The sequence below is a fragment of the Nomascus leucogenys genome, chromosome 15 (assembly GCF_006542625.1).
Source record: "Nomascus leucogenys isolate Asia chromosome 15, Asia_NLE_v1, whole genome shotgun sequence".
Lineage (NCBI taxonomy): Eukaryota > Metazoa > Chordata > Mammalia > Primates > Hylobatidae > Nomascus > Nomascus leucogenys.
Window position 1 is genome coordinate 58,684,380 of NC_044395.1, and position 17,970 is coordinate 58,702,349.

Here is a 17,970-nt window from a genome sequence, read left to right on the forward strand (position 1 = left end):
CCCAGCCATACTTCCTCCCTGTACCTCCCTGTGCCTGGCACTGATGGTACAGGACCTCCCAGTTTCCTCCCAGAAATGGTAGGGGCATCACAACTCCCATTTTTGAACTGAAGAATATGAGGCTCCCAGAGTTCAGGGGACTTGCTTCTAAATAAAGAATTCCCTGGGTGGAGTGGGGGACTTCCCACAGGGAACGGAGGACACATTGGTTCACCATTATCTGTGATCCACCATTACCTATGGGCTCTTTAGCATACCTATCCATATCTATAGTTTCTTCCACTTTCTTCTCAGAGCACTGCTCACACTGTGAAACCACATATTCATTTCTGTGGTTATTCAATTACAGCTGACAATGGGCCCCAAGAGGTCAGCTCTTGTCCCCTGGTTCAGTGCTCTTTCCCCAGTGCCTGGTGCCATGATTGACACACAGTAGGCAAATACGTGTTCCTCCTTCTCTAAAAAAGGATTACAGGCTGGGTGCTGTGGCTCATGCCTATAATCCCAGCACTTTGGGAGGCCGAGGTGGGCAGATCACTAGAGATCAGGAGTTTGAGACCAGCCTGACCAACATGGTGAAACCCCATCTCTACTAAAAATAAATAAATAAATAAATAAATTAGCCAGGCATGATGGCTGGTGCCTGTAATCCCAGCTACTGGAGAGGGTGAGGCAGGAGAATTGCTTGAACTCTGGAGGCGGAGGTTGCAGTGAGCCGAGATCACACCACTGCACTCCAGCCTGGGCAACAGAGCAAGACCCTGTCTAAAAAAAAAAAAATTAAAAAAATAAACAAATAAAAAAAAAGAGATTGCAGGCATGGTGGCTCACACCTGTAATCTCAGTACTTTGGGAGGCCAAGGTAGAAGGATTGCTTGAGCCCAGGGGTTTGAGACCAGTCTGGGCAACATAGTGAGACACCATCTCTACAAAAAAGTAAAAAAAATTAGCTGGGCATTAGCTGTAATCCCAGCTACTTGGGAGGCTGAGGCAGGAGGGTTGCTTGAGTCCAGGATGTCGAGTCTGCAATGAGCTGTGTTAGTGACACTGCACTCCAGCCTAGAGTCTGGGTGACAGAGTGAGATTCTGTCTCAAAAAAAAAAAAAGCATTACTTGCTATCAGCGTTATTCTGAAGAGTCAATGGGATAAAGCTCTCCAAAGTGCCTGGCACAGTCAGGTCAATCTGATGTAGTCCTGGACCATTCTTTACAGACTTGCACAGGTATGGAGCAGAGGGAGGGGAAGAGGGTCCTTGTGGGTTGGCAGGCGTCTCCCTCTCTGCAGGACTTACAAAGGGAGCCTTGTATGGGAGTGGGTGGACAGGATGCCTCGTGGCACAGCTGAGCCCCAGGCTGCCAAGCCTGGGCTGGACTAGGCTGGGCACTCTGCCACAAGCAGCCTTCTGAGGGCCCTTTCATCTGAGTCCCAGCTGCCATTTGGCTGGCTGGCCTGAAGCCCAGCCGCCTGGAGGGGAGAGAGGCTGGCCGAGTTGTCTCCTGAAGAACAGAGGGGAGTGAATGAGGGGAGGGCAGAAGGAAGCAGTGCTTGCTCTTGGAGTCAGGCCAAAGGGAAACAAGATCCAATGATAGACAATAGCAAGGGGCTGTTTGAATTCTTTTGTTGCCATAGCATCAAGCAAACCAGGATCACAGGTACCATCTCAGAAAATACACAAACCCCCACCATATTATAGGTGGAGAACCGAGGCCCAGAGAGGGGCAGGGACTTGTCTAAGGCAGTACTGCAAACTGGTGGCAGAGCCGAAACTAGAACCCTGCTCTCTTGTCTCCTGGCCTGACTGACTCTGAAAGAGGTGCTTAATCTCTGGGAGCCTTGGGGTCCTCATATAGAAAATGGAGGTGCTAATGCCTATTTTGAATGACCAGGGTCAAATGTGCTAATGTCACTGGAAAACTGAGTTTTTTTCCTACTTTGCATTGGTGGCCAAGAAAGAACACGCAATTGTGGGTGGGCGGAGTGGGCGGAAAAAGAAGCAAGCAGGTTTTATATTCTTGTCCAGGAATGGAGACAGAGAGAGCTCTTGCTCTAAAGAAATTTTCTCACAGAAGGGCCGGGCGCGATGGCTCACACCTGCAATCCCAGCACTTTGGGAGGCTGAGGCAGGTGGGTCATGAGGTCAGGAGATTGAGACCATCCTGGCTAATACGGTGAAACCCCGTCTCTACTAAAAAATACAAAAAAAATGAGCTGGGCATGGTGGCGGCTGCCTGTAGCCCCAGCTACTTGGGAGGCTGAGGCAGGAGAATGGTGTGAACCTGGGAGGCAGAGCTTGCGGTGAGCCGAGATTGCGCCACCGCACTCCAGCCTGGGGGACAGAGCGAGGCTCCGTCTCAAAAAAAAAAAAAAAAAAAAGTCTTGTCTGAGATTCCTTGTGGAACTGATTTCCATCAAAACCTATTAAAAAACCCTAGTAAAAATAATTATTCTGGCTGAACTTTATGCAAATAATCAGGCCAACCATAAGACTAAAGTTTATTTTGCAAACAACTCAGTCCTATCATAATCTGTCTTGGACAAAAGTGAGAACTGGAGAGAGAAAAATTAAGTTTCAAAACTTATCATACACTTGACATTACATTCCAGTTTCATTAGTTGTTTTTAAGGTTTTGCCCACATTTTAAATTAACCCTGCTTATTCCTGTGAACCAACCAGTGACCTCTGGGTAAAAACAGAAAATCTGGATCAATATACTAGCTCTGGGGAATTACCCTGCAAATCCTGTCAGGTGACAGCAGTAAATAGGGTGCCCATAACCGGGAGGTTTCTTTGTTTGGTAAAACAAGACCAAGGGAGCTAACCAAAGCCAAGCCCCATGCACCCAAATCTTAGCAGGCGTAACTACAGTCACTAGTTATCTTCTGGGCATGTCAGTGACTTCAGGATTTCTAAGCCGTCCTTACCCCCTTGTTTCGTTTTTATACATCTCTTTTTTTTTTTTTTTTTTTTTTTTTGAGACGGAGTCTTGCTCTGTTGCTCAGGCTGGAGTGCAGTGGCATGATCTCGGCTCACTGCAACCTCCGCCTCCCGGGTTCAAGCGATTCTCATGCCTAAGCCTCCCCAGTAGCTAGGATTACAGGCATGCACGACCACACCCAGCTAATTTTTGTATTTTTAGTAGAGATAGGGTTTCACCATATTGGTCAGACTGGTCTTGAACTCCTGACCTGAAGTGATCTGCCCGCCTCGGCCTCCCAAAGTGCTAAGTCACTGTGTCTGACCTCATTTTTATGCATGTTTTTGGATAACCCGGTTTGTCTCTTCTTGCCTCCCAGGATCAAGTGATCCTTTTACTTTACCCTCCCGAGTAGTTGTGACTACACACATGTGCCACCATACCCAGTTCATTTTTGTCTTTTCTGCAGAGATGGGGTTTTGCCATGTTTCCCAGGCTAGTCTCAAACTCCTGGGCTCAACTGATCTGCCGATCTCGGTCTTTCAAAGTGCTGTGATCACAGGTGTGTGTCACCACACCTGGCTCCACATAACAATATACTTGTCACATCCCCTTAGGATGCTATTTTTTTTTTTTTTTTGAGATGGACACTTGCTCTATTGCCAAAGCTGGAATGCAGTGGTGTGATCTGGGCTCACTGCAACCTCTGCCTCCCGGATTCAAGCAATTCTCCTGCTTCAGCCTCCCGAGTAGCTGGGACTATAGGCGCATGCCACCATGCCCGGCTAATTTTTGTATTTTTAGTAGATACGGGGTTTCACTATGTTGGTCAGGCTGGTATTGAACTCTTGACCTCATGATCCACCCGCCTCAGCCTCCCAAACTGCTGGGATTACAGGCGTGAGCCACTGCTCCTGGCCCCTTAGGCTGCTCTTGACTGGGACAATTTCTCAGATTTTTCCTCTTTTGAGTGACCTTGATAGTTTGGAGGAGTACTGGTCAGTTATATTATAGGATGTCCCTCTATTGAAATTTCTCTGATGTTTTTCTCATGATTGAACTGAGGTTATGAGTTTTGGGGAGGAAGATCATTTTCCTCACATCACATCAAGGGTTTATACTCGGTACTATAAACAAAATATAAAAGTCTAAGCCCCTCAACCATCTGAATGGACCCCTCCTCCCGGCCAAGGGCATTCCAAAGTTAACCTAAAAAACTAGTTCAGGCCATGACTGGAAGCGGGTCAGACATGCCTCATTATACCCTTCCCCCTTTTGGAATTCAGGCACAGCTGACCAGTATTACCATCAAAACAGAGACCTTAAGACTGACAGAACAGTCTGTCAGTCTTAAGTCTGTCAGTCTGTCAGTCATGCACAAAGTCTGTCAGTCTTTACATCTGATAAGAAATATTTGCAATCTATTCTCTCTGAAGCCTGCTACCTGGAGGCTTCATCTGCATGATAAAACCTTGGTCTACACAACCCTTTATAGTAACCCAGACATCCCATTCTATTGATCTCAGGTCTTTAGATAATAACCCATTGGCAAGCAGAAAATCCTTGCTTTTTTATTTTTATTTTTTAAAAGTAGAGACAGGGTCTGGCTGGGAGTGGTGGCTCACGCCTGTAATCCTAGCACTTTGGGACTCTGAGCCAGGCAGATCACAAGGTCAGGAGATCGAGACCATCCTGGCCAATATGGTGAAACCCCGTCTCTGCTAAAAATACAAAAATTAGCTGGTTTTGGTGGTACATGCCTGTAATCCCAGCTACTAGGGAGGCTGAGGCAGGAGAATTGCTTGAATTTGGGAGACAGAGATTGCAGTGAGCCAAGATTGCACCGCTGCACTTCAGCCTGGTGACAGAGCGAGACTCCGCCTCAAAAAAAAAGAAAATAGGGACGGCGTCTTGCTATGCTGCCCAGGTTGGTCCCCAACTCCTGGGCTCAAGCTATCTGCCTACCTTAGCCTCCCCAAGTGCTGCGATTACAGGCATGAGTTTCCACGCCTCAGAATCGGAATATCGTTGAATCTGCTTATGACCTGGAAGCCCCCACAACCCCTTCCAGCTGTCCAGTCTTTTCAGACCTAACCAATGTATGTCATACATGTATTAATTGGTATCTTCATTTTTATTATATTTTAATTAATTAATTAATTACGTTTTTTTTTGAGACGGAACCTCGCTGTGTTGCCCAGGCTAGAGTGCAGTGGCATAATCTAATCTCGGCTCACTGCAACTTCCACCTCCCAGGTTCAAGCAATTCTCCTGCCTCAACTTCCTGAGTAGCTGGGACTACAGGTGCACGGCACCACACCAGCTAATTTTTTGTGCTTTTAGTAGAGTTGGGGTTTTACCATGTTGGCCAGGCTAGTGCCAAACTCCTGACCTCAAATGATCTGCTTACCTTGGCCTCTCAAAGTGCTGGGATTACAGGCGTGAACCACTACACCTGGCCTTATATATTTATTTACAATCTCTAGTCCAACAGAGATATATATTTTTTGAGACAGGATCTCATTCTGCTGCCCAAGCTGGGGTGCAGTGGCGTGATCATAGGTGACTACAGCCCTGACCTCCTAGGTCAAGAGATCCTCTTGCCTCAGCCTCCCAAGTAGCTGAGACTACAGGCACGTGCCACCATGCCTGACTAAGTTTTGTATTTTTTGTAGACATAGGGTCTCACCATATTGCCTAGGCTGGACTTGAACTCCTGGGGTCAAGTGATCCTCCCATCTTGGCCTCCCAGATCCACTCCCTTGGGATTATAGACTGATGCCTAGCCAATTGATGTCTTTTCTTTTTTTTTTTGAGATGGATTCTCACTCTGTCTCCCAGGCTGGAGTGCAATGGTGTGATCTCAGCTCACTGCAACCTCTGCCTCCCGGGTTCAAGTAATTTTCCTGCCTCAGCCTCCTGAGTAGCCGTAGCCGGGGTTACAGGCACGCACCACCATGCCCGGCTAATTTTTACATTTTTAGTAGAGATGGGGTTTCACCATGTTGGCCAGGCTGGTTTCAAATTCCTGACTTCAAATGATCCACCTGCCTTGGCCTCCCAAAGTGCTGAGATTACAGGCGTGAGCCACCATGCGTGGCCCTAATGTCTTATGTCTCCTTGAATATATAAAACCAAGTTGTAGCCTGACCAGCTTGGGCACATGACCTGAGGACATCCTGAGGTTGTATTGTGGGCATGTTCTTAACCTTGGCAAAATAGACTTCTAAATTGGTTGAGACTTGTCTCAGATACTTTTTGGTTTACAGCAAGCACATACTGTCATCATGATCGATAACTGTTGGCAACTGACTCTGGTCACCTGGCTGGAGTAGTATTGATCAGTTTCCCTAATGTAAAGTTTCTTCTCTTTTTCCTCCTTCCCATATTGTACTCGTTGGAAGAAGTCACCGTGCATAACCCACACTTAAGGAGTGGGAAATTATGCTCCCTCTCCCTAGAGTTATATTTTAACTCTAGGAAAACAACCCCACAAAACAGATACCTAACTCTTTTCACCAATGGGCATGCTTTGCACTCCAAGCAGCTGCCCTGGGCTGGCTAAATAGTCTATACTGGCCACTGTTATAGTAAATTAAAATGGAGATCAGGCCTGAAGAATCCCTGGCCAGACAATGCTAGTTAGGCCTCATAAGGGAACTCAGTCTTGCTTGATTTGCAAACATAAGCAAAACTTGGGTCGGCCGGGCGAGGTGGCTCACGCTTGTAATCCCAGCACTTTGGGAGGCCAAGGCGGGCGGATCACGAGGTCAGGAGATCGAGACCACGGTGAAACCCCGTCTCTACTAAAAATACAAAAAATTAGCCGGGTGTGGTGGCGGGCGCCTGTAGTCCCAGCTACTCGGAGAGGCTGAGGCAGGAGAATGGCGTGAACCCGGGAGGCGGAGCTTGCAGTGAGCCGAGATTGAGCCACTGCACTCCAGCCTGGGCGACAGAGTGAGATTCTGTCTCAAAAAAAAAAAACTTCGGTCATTGTGATGGTTAATACTGTCAACTTGGATTGGATTGAAGGACACAAAGTATTGATCCTGGGTGTGCCTGTAAGGGTGTTCCCAAAGGAGATGAACATTTGAGTCAGTGGTCTGGGAAAGGCCAGCCCACCCTTAATCTGGGTGGGCACAATCTAATCAGCTGCCAGCATGGCTAGAATATAAAGCAGGCAGAAAAATGTGAAAAGAGAGACTGGCCTAGCCTCCCAGCCTACATCTTTTTTGTTTGTTTGTTTGTTTGTTTGTTTTTTTGATTTTTGAGACGGAGTCTCGCTGTCGCCCAGGCTGGAGTGCAGTGGCATGATCTCGGCTCACTGCAGGCTCCGCCCCCCGGGGTTCACGCCATTCTCCTGCCTCAGCCTCCGGAGTAGCTGGGACTACAGGCGCCCGCCACCTCGCCCGGCTAATTTTTTTTGTATTTTTAGTAGCGACGGGGTTTCACCGTGTTAGCCAGGATGGTCTCGATCTCCTGACCTCGTGATCCGCCCGCCTCGGCCTCCCAAAGTGCTGGGATTACAGGCGTGAGCCACCGCGCCCGGCCCCAGCCTACATCTTTTTCCCATGCTGGATGCTTCCTGCCCTCGAACATCAGACTCCAAGTTCTTCACTTTTGGAACTCGCAGTGGCTCTCCTTGCTTCTCAGCCTGCCAGTGGCCTGTTGTGGGACCTTGTGATTGTGTGAGTTAATACTTAATAAACTCCCCTATAAATATACACACACACGTATATATATATGTGTGTGTGTATATATATACACACATATGTATATATAAAGGGGAGTTAAAAAAGTAATGGAATATATACATACACATATATGTGTATGTATATATACCATTAGTTTTATTTTATTATTATTATTATTTTTTGAGATGGGATTACACTCTTGTTGCCCAGGCTGGAGTGCAATGGCTTGATCTCGGCTCACTGCAACCTCCGCCTCCTAGGTTCAAGTGATTCTTCTGCCTCAGCCTCCCAAGTAGCTGGGATTACAGATGCCCACCACCATGCCCAGCTAATTTTTTGTATTTTGTAGAGATGGGGTTTCACCATGTTAGTCAGGCTAGTCTTGAACTCCTAACCTCAGGTGATCTACCTGCCATGGCCTCCCAAAGTGCTGAGATTACAGATATGAGCAACCGTGCCTGACCCTATTCCGTTATTTCTGTCCCTCTGTAGAACCCTGACTAGTAGAGTCATTTCTGGTAAATGCTAATGTTAGACAGAAACGAAACTTAACATCAGCCAACCACAAGCAGCCAACTAACATATAATTAAGTAACTGTGGACTTTTCAACAAAGGAAACCAAAAAAGGAGATTTCATAACTGTAACCAATTATATATATATAAAAAATTATTTTTTTTTTTTTTTGAGAGGGAATCTTTGTTGCCCAGGCTGGAGTTCAGTGGTGCAATCTTGGCTTACTGCAATCTCTGCCTCCCGGGTTCCAGCGATTCTCCTGCCTCAGCATCCAGAGTATCTGGGATTACAGGCACATGCCATCATACCCAGCTAATTTTTGTATTTTCAGTAGAGACGGGGTTTCACCATTTTGGTCAGGCTGGTCTCGAACTTCTGACCTCAAAAGGTCTGTCCGCTTTGTCCTCCCAAAGTGCTAGGATTACAGGCATGAGCCACCGTGCCTGTCCCCAATAAAATATCTTGCTTTCACATTCTCCCCATAAATATTTGCCTCTGATGCATTGTCATGGGAACATTCAACGTCTTTCCATCTGGTGTTCCCCAATTCAAGAATTGCCTGTTACTCAAGTGCACTCTTAAAAAAGTTTTGTTGATCCTCAGATTTTACATTTTAACACCACCCTACCTCCTAGAGCGCCAGTTTTCTGATCTGTAAAATGAGTGTTGTGGATCTTTCATTCCCTAGGACTGTAGGGAATAGAAAGTCTCTGGTTGTCAATGTCAGTCAATGTCAATTCCTTCTGCCTCCCCCATTTCACTACTGGGAACTCCAAGGCCCAGAGAGGGGTATTAACTATTGTCAACTTTAATAACGGGATTCAAGCAATATGTTTAAATAATTTATTTAAGTGTAAAGTTTGAGAATGGCCAATGGCGGGGACACAGGCTCCAATGAGCTGGGTTCAGTGCTCTTGAGTAGAGTGGTTTGAGGGTCATTCATTTATATAAGCAAGGTCTGGGGAATAATAAGCAATAATAATAATAAGCAAGGTCTGGGGAAGCTTAACAGAATTTCAACACTTTCCATATTAGTTAAGTGTATAGTTACAGCAATTTGATTGGTCATAGGCAGTGTTTCTGTTTGAGAAAGGTACATTTAACATTCTACATTAAGATGTAATATTCAAAGGCTCTTTTATCTCTGTCATGGGGTCTTCTATCTCAGGTGCCATCTGATCTGAGCTGAAAAAGAAAATATAGGAAGAGGCAAGGTGCCGTGGCTCAGGCCTGTAATCCCACCACTTTGGGAGGCTGAGGTGGGAGGATCACTTGAGCCCAGGAGGTTGAGGTTGCAGTGAGCCTGATCTGCCACTGCACTTCAGCCTGGGCGACAGAGTGAGACCTTGTCTCTGAAAAAAAAAAAAAAAAAAGAAAGAAAGAAAAGGAAGGAAATTAATCTATATCAAAAGGTCAGTCCTTAAGGGGTCTGCTCCATTTCTCGGTCTCCAAAGTCAGCCCTCCTCAGGGCCTAACAACTTTTAGAAGCCCCAAATGGACACACTGTCCATTTCTTTCTACACTTGGCCCGGTCTCACTGCAAGCCACGCCTGGCCCAGCCCCGTCCCGCCTTGAGCCTTGGTGTCCCCACCTAGGGGCGGGCAGCCAGGGGCACTTCCGCTGGCCCAAGTGATCTGCATGTGGCAGGGCTGCGCAGTGGAGCGGCCAGCAGGCAGGATGACGAGCCAGACCCCTCTGCCCCAGTCCCCCCGGCCCAGGCGGCCGACGGTAAGTGCGAGGCTAGCTGCGTCCCTGCGCCTCTGCCCTCCGCCTCTTCCAGTTTCTCCTGCCCCTCCCTCCCAGACGCCCGAGCCCCCTGCTTCTGGCGCGCTGTCCCCCTTCACCTCGGGCTGGTCGCTCTCTTCTCTATTTGCTGTCCCTCCTGCTGGGATCACTCTCCTTTCGCGCCTCGGTGTCCCTTTCTGGTTTGGCTCTGTCCAGCCTCTCCTCTTTGCCCTTTTGCTTCCTCCCTCTACATTGGGTCTTTAGTTCCTCTCCCTTCTCTCTTCCTCCCGGCTTGTCCTAGCCCACGGCTCCTCCTCTGCCCCACCTCCTCCCCTGCTCCCGGTGGGAGAAGCCCATCCAACCAGCTCGGCCAGAGGATCTTTCCCTCACCTGCAGCCCTCTCCAGCCTGCCGCTGCCCCCTGGCTGGGTCTTCAGCCTGCCCCTGCCCTCTGGCTGGGTCCCGAATCCCTCTGCTTGCCTGCCTGGTCCCCGGCTTGGGTGAGGGGAGTTGGGGAAGAGGATGGGGAAAAGGCTGCGTGCACTCTGGGAGCAGAACATTCGGGTTCTCTCCTGCACTGAGAGTCATCCTAAAGACCTGGAGGAAGGGAAAGCAGATCCAGCAGCAGGGCAGCGTGGCTCTCTCTAATAGGGCCATGATCACGTCATTGTTGTTGGCTATTGACAAAGCCACATGCCTAGTGCCAGGACCACCCTAGGTGCTCGATAAATGCCTGAATGAATTACTGGGGAAGTGTAACGCACTGTGCATGATGCCAGGTAGGGCAAGATTGGCCTTGAACAGAATACTAGATGCTCCTGTAAATCAGAGGATATTCCCCTCCCTTAGGAGCCTCACAGAGTTTTTGTTTGTTTGTCAAAATAGAGATGGGGTCTCGCCATGTTGGTGAGACCCGGGCTGGTCTCGAACTCCTGGTTGAGACTCCAGGCTGGTCTGAAACTCTTAGGCTCAGGCAATCCTCCTGCCTCAGCCTCCCAAAGTGCTGGGATTACAGGCGTGAAACAGCACTTGGCCAGGAACCTCACAGTCAATGAAGAAACAGGGAATTGCAAGGGAAGAACTGCCAGGCCAGTGGAAGTATAGTAGTGTAGGACTTTCTGGGATCACAATGAGACAACCCACCCTGAAGGACTCCCAGAGGAATTCATCTGAAGGATGAGTGGGGTCAGAGAAAAGAGTGTGGATGGCAAGTGAGTGAGCTTCTGGAGGTGAGGGGGCCTGGCCAGCTCTGGATTGGAGGGGTGGGGAGCAGCAGGCAGTTCTGGTAGTTGATTGTGAGGGGTGAAGTAGCAGCCTAGTTGCAAAGGGCCTGTAAACCTTGTTATGGAGTCTGGAGTTTATCTGGAAGGGAATGAAAAGTTACTCAAGTGTTTAATGCAGGGAGTCACAGGATCAGATTTGTACTTCAGAAAACGTACTCTAAGCCAGGCATGGTAGCTCATGCCTGTAGTTCCAGCACTTTGGGAGGCAGAGGTGGGTGGACCACCTAGCTCAGGAGTTCGAGACCAGCCTGGCCAACATGGCGAAACCCTGTCTCTATAAAAAATACAGAAATTAGCTGGACATGGTGGCACATGCCTGTAGTCCCAGCCACTCTGGAGGTTGAGGCAGGAGAATCGCTTGAGCCTAGGAGGTGGAGGTTGCAGTGAGCAGAGACTGTACCACTGCACTCCAGCCTGGGCAACAGAGTGAGACCTTGTCTCAAAACAAAAAACAAACAAACAAAAACAAAAAACAAAAAGAAGCTTAGGAACAGGGCTGAGGTCTTGTTTGATAAAGAAATGGAGCTGAAGATGTCAGTGCAGGAAACTTTTTTTTTTTTTTTTTTGAGACAGGGTCTCCCTCTGTCACCTAGGCTGGAGTGCAGTGGTGCAATCTTGGCTCACTGCAACCTCTGCCTTCTGGGTTCGAGCAATTCTCCTGCCTCAGCCTCCCAAGTAGCTGGGATTACAGGCATGCGCCACCAAGGCCCAGCTAATTTTTTGTATTTTTAGTAGAGATGGGGTTTTGCCATGTTGCCCAGGCTAGTCTTGAACTCCTGGCCTCAAGTGATCCTCCCACCTTGGCCTCCCAAAGTGCTGGGATTATAGGCGTAAGCCACTGCACCCAGCCTATTTTTTTGCAGCATCTGGAAATTAGCTTCAGAAAGGATGTTTGATGTGATTGGATCTGTTAGACTTTCAGAGCTGGGGAAGCTTAGAGTTCTTTTGGTCCATTTTGCCTCCCTGTTTCACAGATGACTAAGCTTAGTTCCAGAGAAGGAAAGCAAAGGGCCCTGGGCACATATCTAAGTATTGGCAGTAGGGGGGCAGGATGTTGGGAAGGATGGGGGTGAGGCACCCATACTGTGTTGGAGTCATGCTAATACAGGTATCATCTCAGCTCCAACTTCAACACATCCTAGCTGTGTGACTTCTCTCTGAGCTTTCCTTGCCTGTAATATGGGGACATTAGGAGGACCTGGGAGCTTTCGGTGGTGTAGGAGTAATGAGAACATATTGGTCCATTCAAGGGTTAAAGTCTGCAGCTTTGCATTTAACTGCGTGCTTTACAGAGGTGACTTCAGGGGTAACCAAACAGCCCTGCCAAGGGGCCTTGAGGTTTATGGGAGAAAGAGTCAGAGGTTCTGGGCTTATTTTTCTCAGCTCTGTTGTTTGGCTGCTGTCAAGATGCGTCCTCTCCTCTGCCTTCTCCCTTCCAGTCAGCAGAACTGTCCTGGTAGGAGACGTTGTCATGGCAATCAGATTTCTCCAGCAGTTCAGTTGCCTTTGGCTCTCTTAACTCCAGTACTTTAATCTTAGAAGGAGAGCCCACAGACCAGTTGAGAATGAGGACACACCTAAATCAGACTGAGGGACATTCCTGAGCCCTATCCCCATCCCCACTCTTGTGGTTAAATCTTCCCTCTAACACTACGCATCTATTCCGCAGCAGCAGCCGTCACATCCCTTAGGAAACCTTCTCTGACAGCCTCCAACCCACATCCACAAAAAGACCTGACCCCTCCTACCTTTGAGTCTTCCCTCTCAGCACCTACATGCTTAAGCCATCTATTTCCCTCTCTCTCCTGTGAGTTCCTTGAAAGCAGGGACTGTGTCCTGTTCTTCTGTTTGGCACAAGGTTTGCATGTAATAGGCCCAACATACATTTTGTTGAATGAATGAGTCACTAAGGGAATGAAGAGTGAAGGTACTGGAAGACTGAAGGTAATTTATGTAATGACTAAGAGCTCAAGCTTGGAATAAAGCGGACCTGAGTTCAAATTCTGACATTATCACTTAATAACCAGTCTTAGTGCTCAGCCCAGGGTCTGGCACTGAGAGGTGGCCTCTAAAAGTTTTGCTGAACAACCAAACTTAACTTGCATTTGCACTGCACTTCACAGTTTGTGAAGCAGTTTTACACCCACAATATGTAGAGTCACCGGCCTTTTCATTACGAAGAATAGTCCTGTTACTATTTAAGTCTCATGGGCCTATATTTTGAAAAACATTCATCAAACAAGTTCCATTTTTGCTGGGCGTGGTGGCTTGCACCTGTAATCCCACCTGCTTGGGAGGCTCAGGCAGGAGGAAGCCTTGAAGCCAGGAGTTCAAGACCAGTCTGGGCAACATAGTAAGACCCGTCTCTAAAAAATTTTTTTTAAGTAGCCAGATGCAGTGTTGAATGTCCTGTAGTCCCATCTACTTGGGAGTCTGAGGCAGGAGGATGACTTGAGCCCACGTTCAAGGCTGCAGTGAGTTATGATCATGCCACTGCACACCCAGTCTGGGCAACAACAGAGCAAGACCGCATCTCTTAAAAAAAATTCAATTTTTTGGCCAGGGGCTATGGCTCACGCCTGTAATCCCAACAATTTGGGAGGCTGAGGTGGGCAGATCACTTAAGGTCAGGAGCTCGAGACCAGCCTGGCCAACATGGTGAAACCCACTCTGTACTAAAAATACAAAAAGTAGCCAGGCATAGTGGTGCACATCTGTACTTGGGAGGCTGAGGCACGATAATTGCTTGAGCCTGGGAGGCTGAAGTTGTAGTGAGCCAAGATCACATCACTGCACTCTAGCCTGGGCAACAGAGCAAGACTCTGTCTCAAAAAAAAAAAAAAAAGAAAAGAAAAGAAAAGAAAAAATTCCATTTTTAAATCATTCAAAGGCATGTCAACTGTTAACCAGAACTTCTAATCTATATGAAATTAGAATGTTTGTCCTCAACTCCCAGCACAGGATGTGGATACATAGTAAATACCCAAGAAATTCTTCCCAAATGAACACATGTATGGTTTCTTTAGTCTTTCTGAAATGCTGGAATTGTCCCTCTTCCCTCACCCCCGGCTTTTATTATATCTTAGATCAGAGCTGAGCATCCCAGTTTGGAAACTCTTGACTTCATAACAACTCCATGTCCCCATTTTACTTTCTTATTATTTTTTATTTTTTGAGTTGGACTCTCATTCTGTCGCCCAGGCTGGAGTGCAGTGGCATGATCTCAGCTCATTGTAACCTCTGCCTCCTGGGTTCAGGCAATTCTCCTGCCTCAGCCTCCCAAGCAGCTGGGACTACAGGCATGCGCCACCATCCCCGGCTAATTACTGTATTTTTAGTAGAGATAGGGTTTCACCATGTTGGCCAGGCTGGTTTTGAACTCCTGGTCTCAAGTGATCCACTCACCTCAGTCTCCCAAAGTGATGGGATTATAGGCATGAGGCACCATACCCGGCCTTTACTTTTGAAAAAAAATTTTTTTCCTTAAACCTATTTAAAAAACAACAGAGATGGGGTCTCTCTATGTTGCCTATGCTGGTCTCCAACTCTTGGCCACAAGTGATCCTCCTGCCTTGGCCTCCCAAAGTGTTAGGATTACAGGCATGAGCCACTATGCCTGGCCAATATCCCCATTTTATAGATGAGGAAACTGAGGCCGTAAGAGGGAAAAAGGCTTGCCAAAGGCCACAGACTTTGGAAGTATCATTGCTGAGACTTCCTTCCATGGCAGCCTCTTCCCATAACATTCTTCTGTTATTGTTGTTGTTGTTATTATTGGTTTTTTGAGACAGAGTCTTACTCTGTCACCCAGGCTGGAGTGCAGTGGGGTGATCTTGGCTCACTGCAGCCTCCACCTCCCAGGTTCAGGTGATTCTCGTGCCTCAGCCTCCTGAGTAGCTGGGATTACAGGCACGTGCCACCACACCTGGCTAATTTTTGTGTTTTTAATAGAAACAGGGTTTTGCCAAGTTGGCCAGGCTTGTCTTGAACTCCTGACCTCAGGTGATCTGCCTGCCTCATCCTCCCAAAGTGCTGGGATTACAGGCGTGAGCCACCGTGCCTGGCCTCCTCCCATAACATTCTATGACCTAAAATTAAGATGCTTGAATGGGTATTCTTTTTTCAAACAGAAACCTTTCTTCCTCTTTAAAATGCCCACCCTCGGCCGGGCACTGTGGGAGGCTGAGGCAGGCGGATCACGTGAGGTCAAGAGTTTGAGACCAGCCTAGCAAACATGGCGAAACCTCGTCTTTACTAAAAATACAAAAATTAGTTGGGCATGATGGCGGCCGCCTGTAGTCCCAGCTATTAGGGAGGCTGAGGCAGGAGAGTTGCTTTAATCGAGGTGGAAGTTGCAGTGAGCCGAGATTGCGCCACTGCACTCTAGCCTGGGTGACAGAGCGAGACTCCGCCTAAAAAAAAAAAAAAAACAAAGCCCACCCCCTGGAGCAACACAGCATAAATATAACCCACTTTAGTAAGATGGGCCTTTCACTAGCCGAAGCCAATCATTATGGCTCCCCTAAGTTTTTTATCCAGTTATTCTTTGGATAAAAATAAGTAATGAGCTCAGGGGAGATGGCGTGTTGGTTTACTCTGCCTCTTGTGCCCCCAGATGTCTACTGTTGTGGAGCTGAATGTGGGGGGTGAGTTCCACACCACCACCCTGGGTACCCTGAGGAAATTTCCGGGCTCAAAGCTGGCAGAGATGTTCTCTAGCTTAGCCAAGGCCTCCACAGACTCGGAGGGCCGCTTCTTCATCGACCGCCCCAGCACCTATTTCAGACCCATCCTGGACTACCTGCGCACTGGGCAAGTGCCCACACAGCACATCCCTGAAGTGTACCGTGAGGCTCAGTTCTACGAAATCAAGCCTTTGGTCAAGCTGCTGGAGGACATGCCGCAGATCTTTGGTGAGCAGGTGTCTCGGAAGCAGTTTTTGCTGCAAGTGCCGGGCTACAGCGAGAACCTGGAGCTCATGGTGCGCCTGGCGCGTGCAGAGGCCATAACAGCACGGAAGTCCAGCGTGCTTGTGTGCCTGGTGGAAACTGAGGAGCAGGATGCATATTATTCAGAGGTCCTGTGTTTTCTGCAGGATAAGAAGATGTTTAAGTCCGTTGTCAAGTTTGGGCCCTGGAAGGCGGTCCTAGACAGCAGCGACCTCATGCACTGCCTGGAGATGGACATTAAGGCCCAGGGGTACAAGGTATTCTCCGAGTTCTACCTGATGTACCCCACCAAAAGAAACGAATTCCATTTTAACATTTATTCGTTCACCTTCACCTGGTGGTGATCCTCAGGAGCAGAGACTGTTATGAATTCTGGCATGGCTTATGAAATTAAAAGTTGCCATCAAAGCCATTTTCTTTTAATTTCACAAACATCAGGCAATTTCCAGGGTTGGTCTAGAGCCTTGCCACTAAATACTGATCTCTCATTTAAGGACTTTCCACTCCATTGCAACTGACGCCACTATGTTTGCCTAGCAACTTGCAGCTACTTCCTCTTCAAAGCCTCATATATCTCCCAGACCCTTCTCTTGAAGTCCAATAACAAGGCCAAGTAAGAATGTTTCAACAATGCGTTGGCAAGAGATGTGAGATGACAACAGGAACATACGAGATACTGTGAATCTAGATGTTCTGACCTAAAGACGTAGTCTACATAGCCCCAGCTTGGGGTCCAATCCATCTATCTCTGGCATGTGCCTTCATGTAGTGGGTGCTTTCCTGATCCCCTTTGCGAGATGCTGTGGGTGCTAAAACCTCAGAGCTGTCCTCTTCTCTAGAGTGGAGGTTTTTTTTTTTTTTTTTTTTTTTTTTTTTTGAGACGAGTCTTGCTCTTTCGCCAGGCTAGAGTGCAGTGGCGCAATCTCGGCTCACTGCAAGCTCCGCCTCCCGGTTCACGCCATTCCTGCCTCAGCCTCTCCGAGTAGCTGGACTACAGGCGCCCGCCACCACGCCCGGCTAGTTTTTGTATTTTGTAGAGAGGGTTACGTGGTCGATCTGACTGTGATCCCCCCTCCTCCAAAGGTGGGCAGCGTGAGCCATCCAGCATTACCTGTGAACTTACTGGAAATACAAATCCTCAGGCCCCACCTCAGACCTACCGAATCAGAATCTCTGGGGGTTGGCACAGCCTTCTGATTGACCAAACCCTCCAGGTGATTTTGATGTATTCTAATTTTGAGACCATCTCTAGAAAAGAATTGCTACCTCTTGCATGGAGGTACAAAAGACTGACCTCTTACATCAAGGAACTTCCTTTCCCAAAGCTCCTCTTGGAATCAAGCTGAAGTCAGTCTTCTTCTGAGAGCACATTCTTACTCAGTTTTTTTCCTCTGTCCTACGCTGCTCCCCTCACTCCCCTTCTCCTTTTTTTTTTTTTTTTTTTTGAGATGGAGTCTCCCTCTGCCGCCCAGGCTGGAGTGCAGTGGCGCAATCTCGGCTCACTGCAAGCTCCGCCTCCCGGGTTCACGCCATTCTCCTGCCTCAGCCTCTCCAAGTAGCTGGGACTACAGGTGCCCGCTACCACGCCTGGCTAATTTTTTGTATTTTTAGTAGAGACGGGGTTTCACCGTGGTCTCGATCTCCTGACCTCGTGATCCGCCCTCCTCGGCCTCCCAAAGTGCTGAGATTACAAGCGTGAGCCACCGCGCCTGGCCTCCCCTTCTCCTAAGAGCACTCCATCAATAAACCACTTGCACGAGAGTCTCAGTTTTGGTTTTGCTTCTCACCCTAATACAGGACTTGTCCTCTAAAGGAGGATACATGTAGACATTCATTCTTCTCCAAGTCCAGGTCTGAATTAGATGACCCCCTTCCCTGCATAGTAGCTT

The 17,970-nt window shown here is 48.1% G+C and overlaps 1 protein-coding gene across 1 annotated transcript; it reads left to right on the forward strand.

Annotated features, from left to right (window-relative positions):
• Positions 1 to 9,653: 9,653 nt before the first annotated feature.
• On the forward strand, positions 9,654 to 16,926 carry KCTD14 (potassium channel tetramerization domain containing 14). The gene is made up of 2 exons (XM_003254662.3): positions 9,654 to 9,853; positions 15,748 to 16,926. Exons 1-2 carry the CDS (start codon positions 9,764 to 9,766, stop codon positions 16,423 to 16,425), a joined length of 768 nt encoding a protein of 255 aa, XP_003254710.1. The 5' UTR covers positions 9,654 to 9,763; the 3' UTR covers positions 16,426 to 16,926.
• Positions 16,927 to 17,970: the final 1,044 nt, after the last annotated feature.

Coding starts and splice junctions, on each gene's coding strand:
- KCTD14 (XM_003254662.3), top strand. CDS start 9,764: ATGTGGCAGGGCTGCGCAGTGGAGCGGCCAGCAGGCAGGATGACGAGC. Junction 9,854..15,747: donor CCCGGCCCAGGCGGCCGACG/GTAAGTGCGAGG, acceptor TTGTGCCCCCAG/ATGTCTACTGTTGTGGAGCT.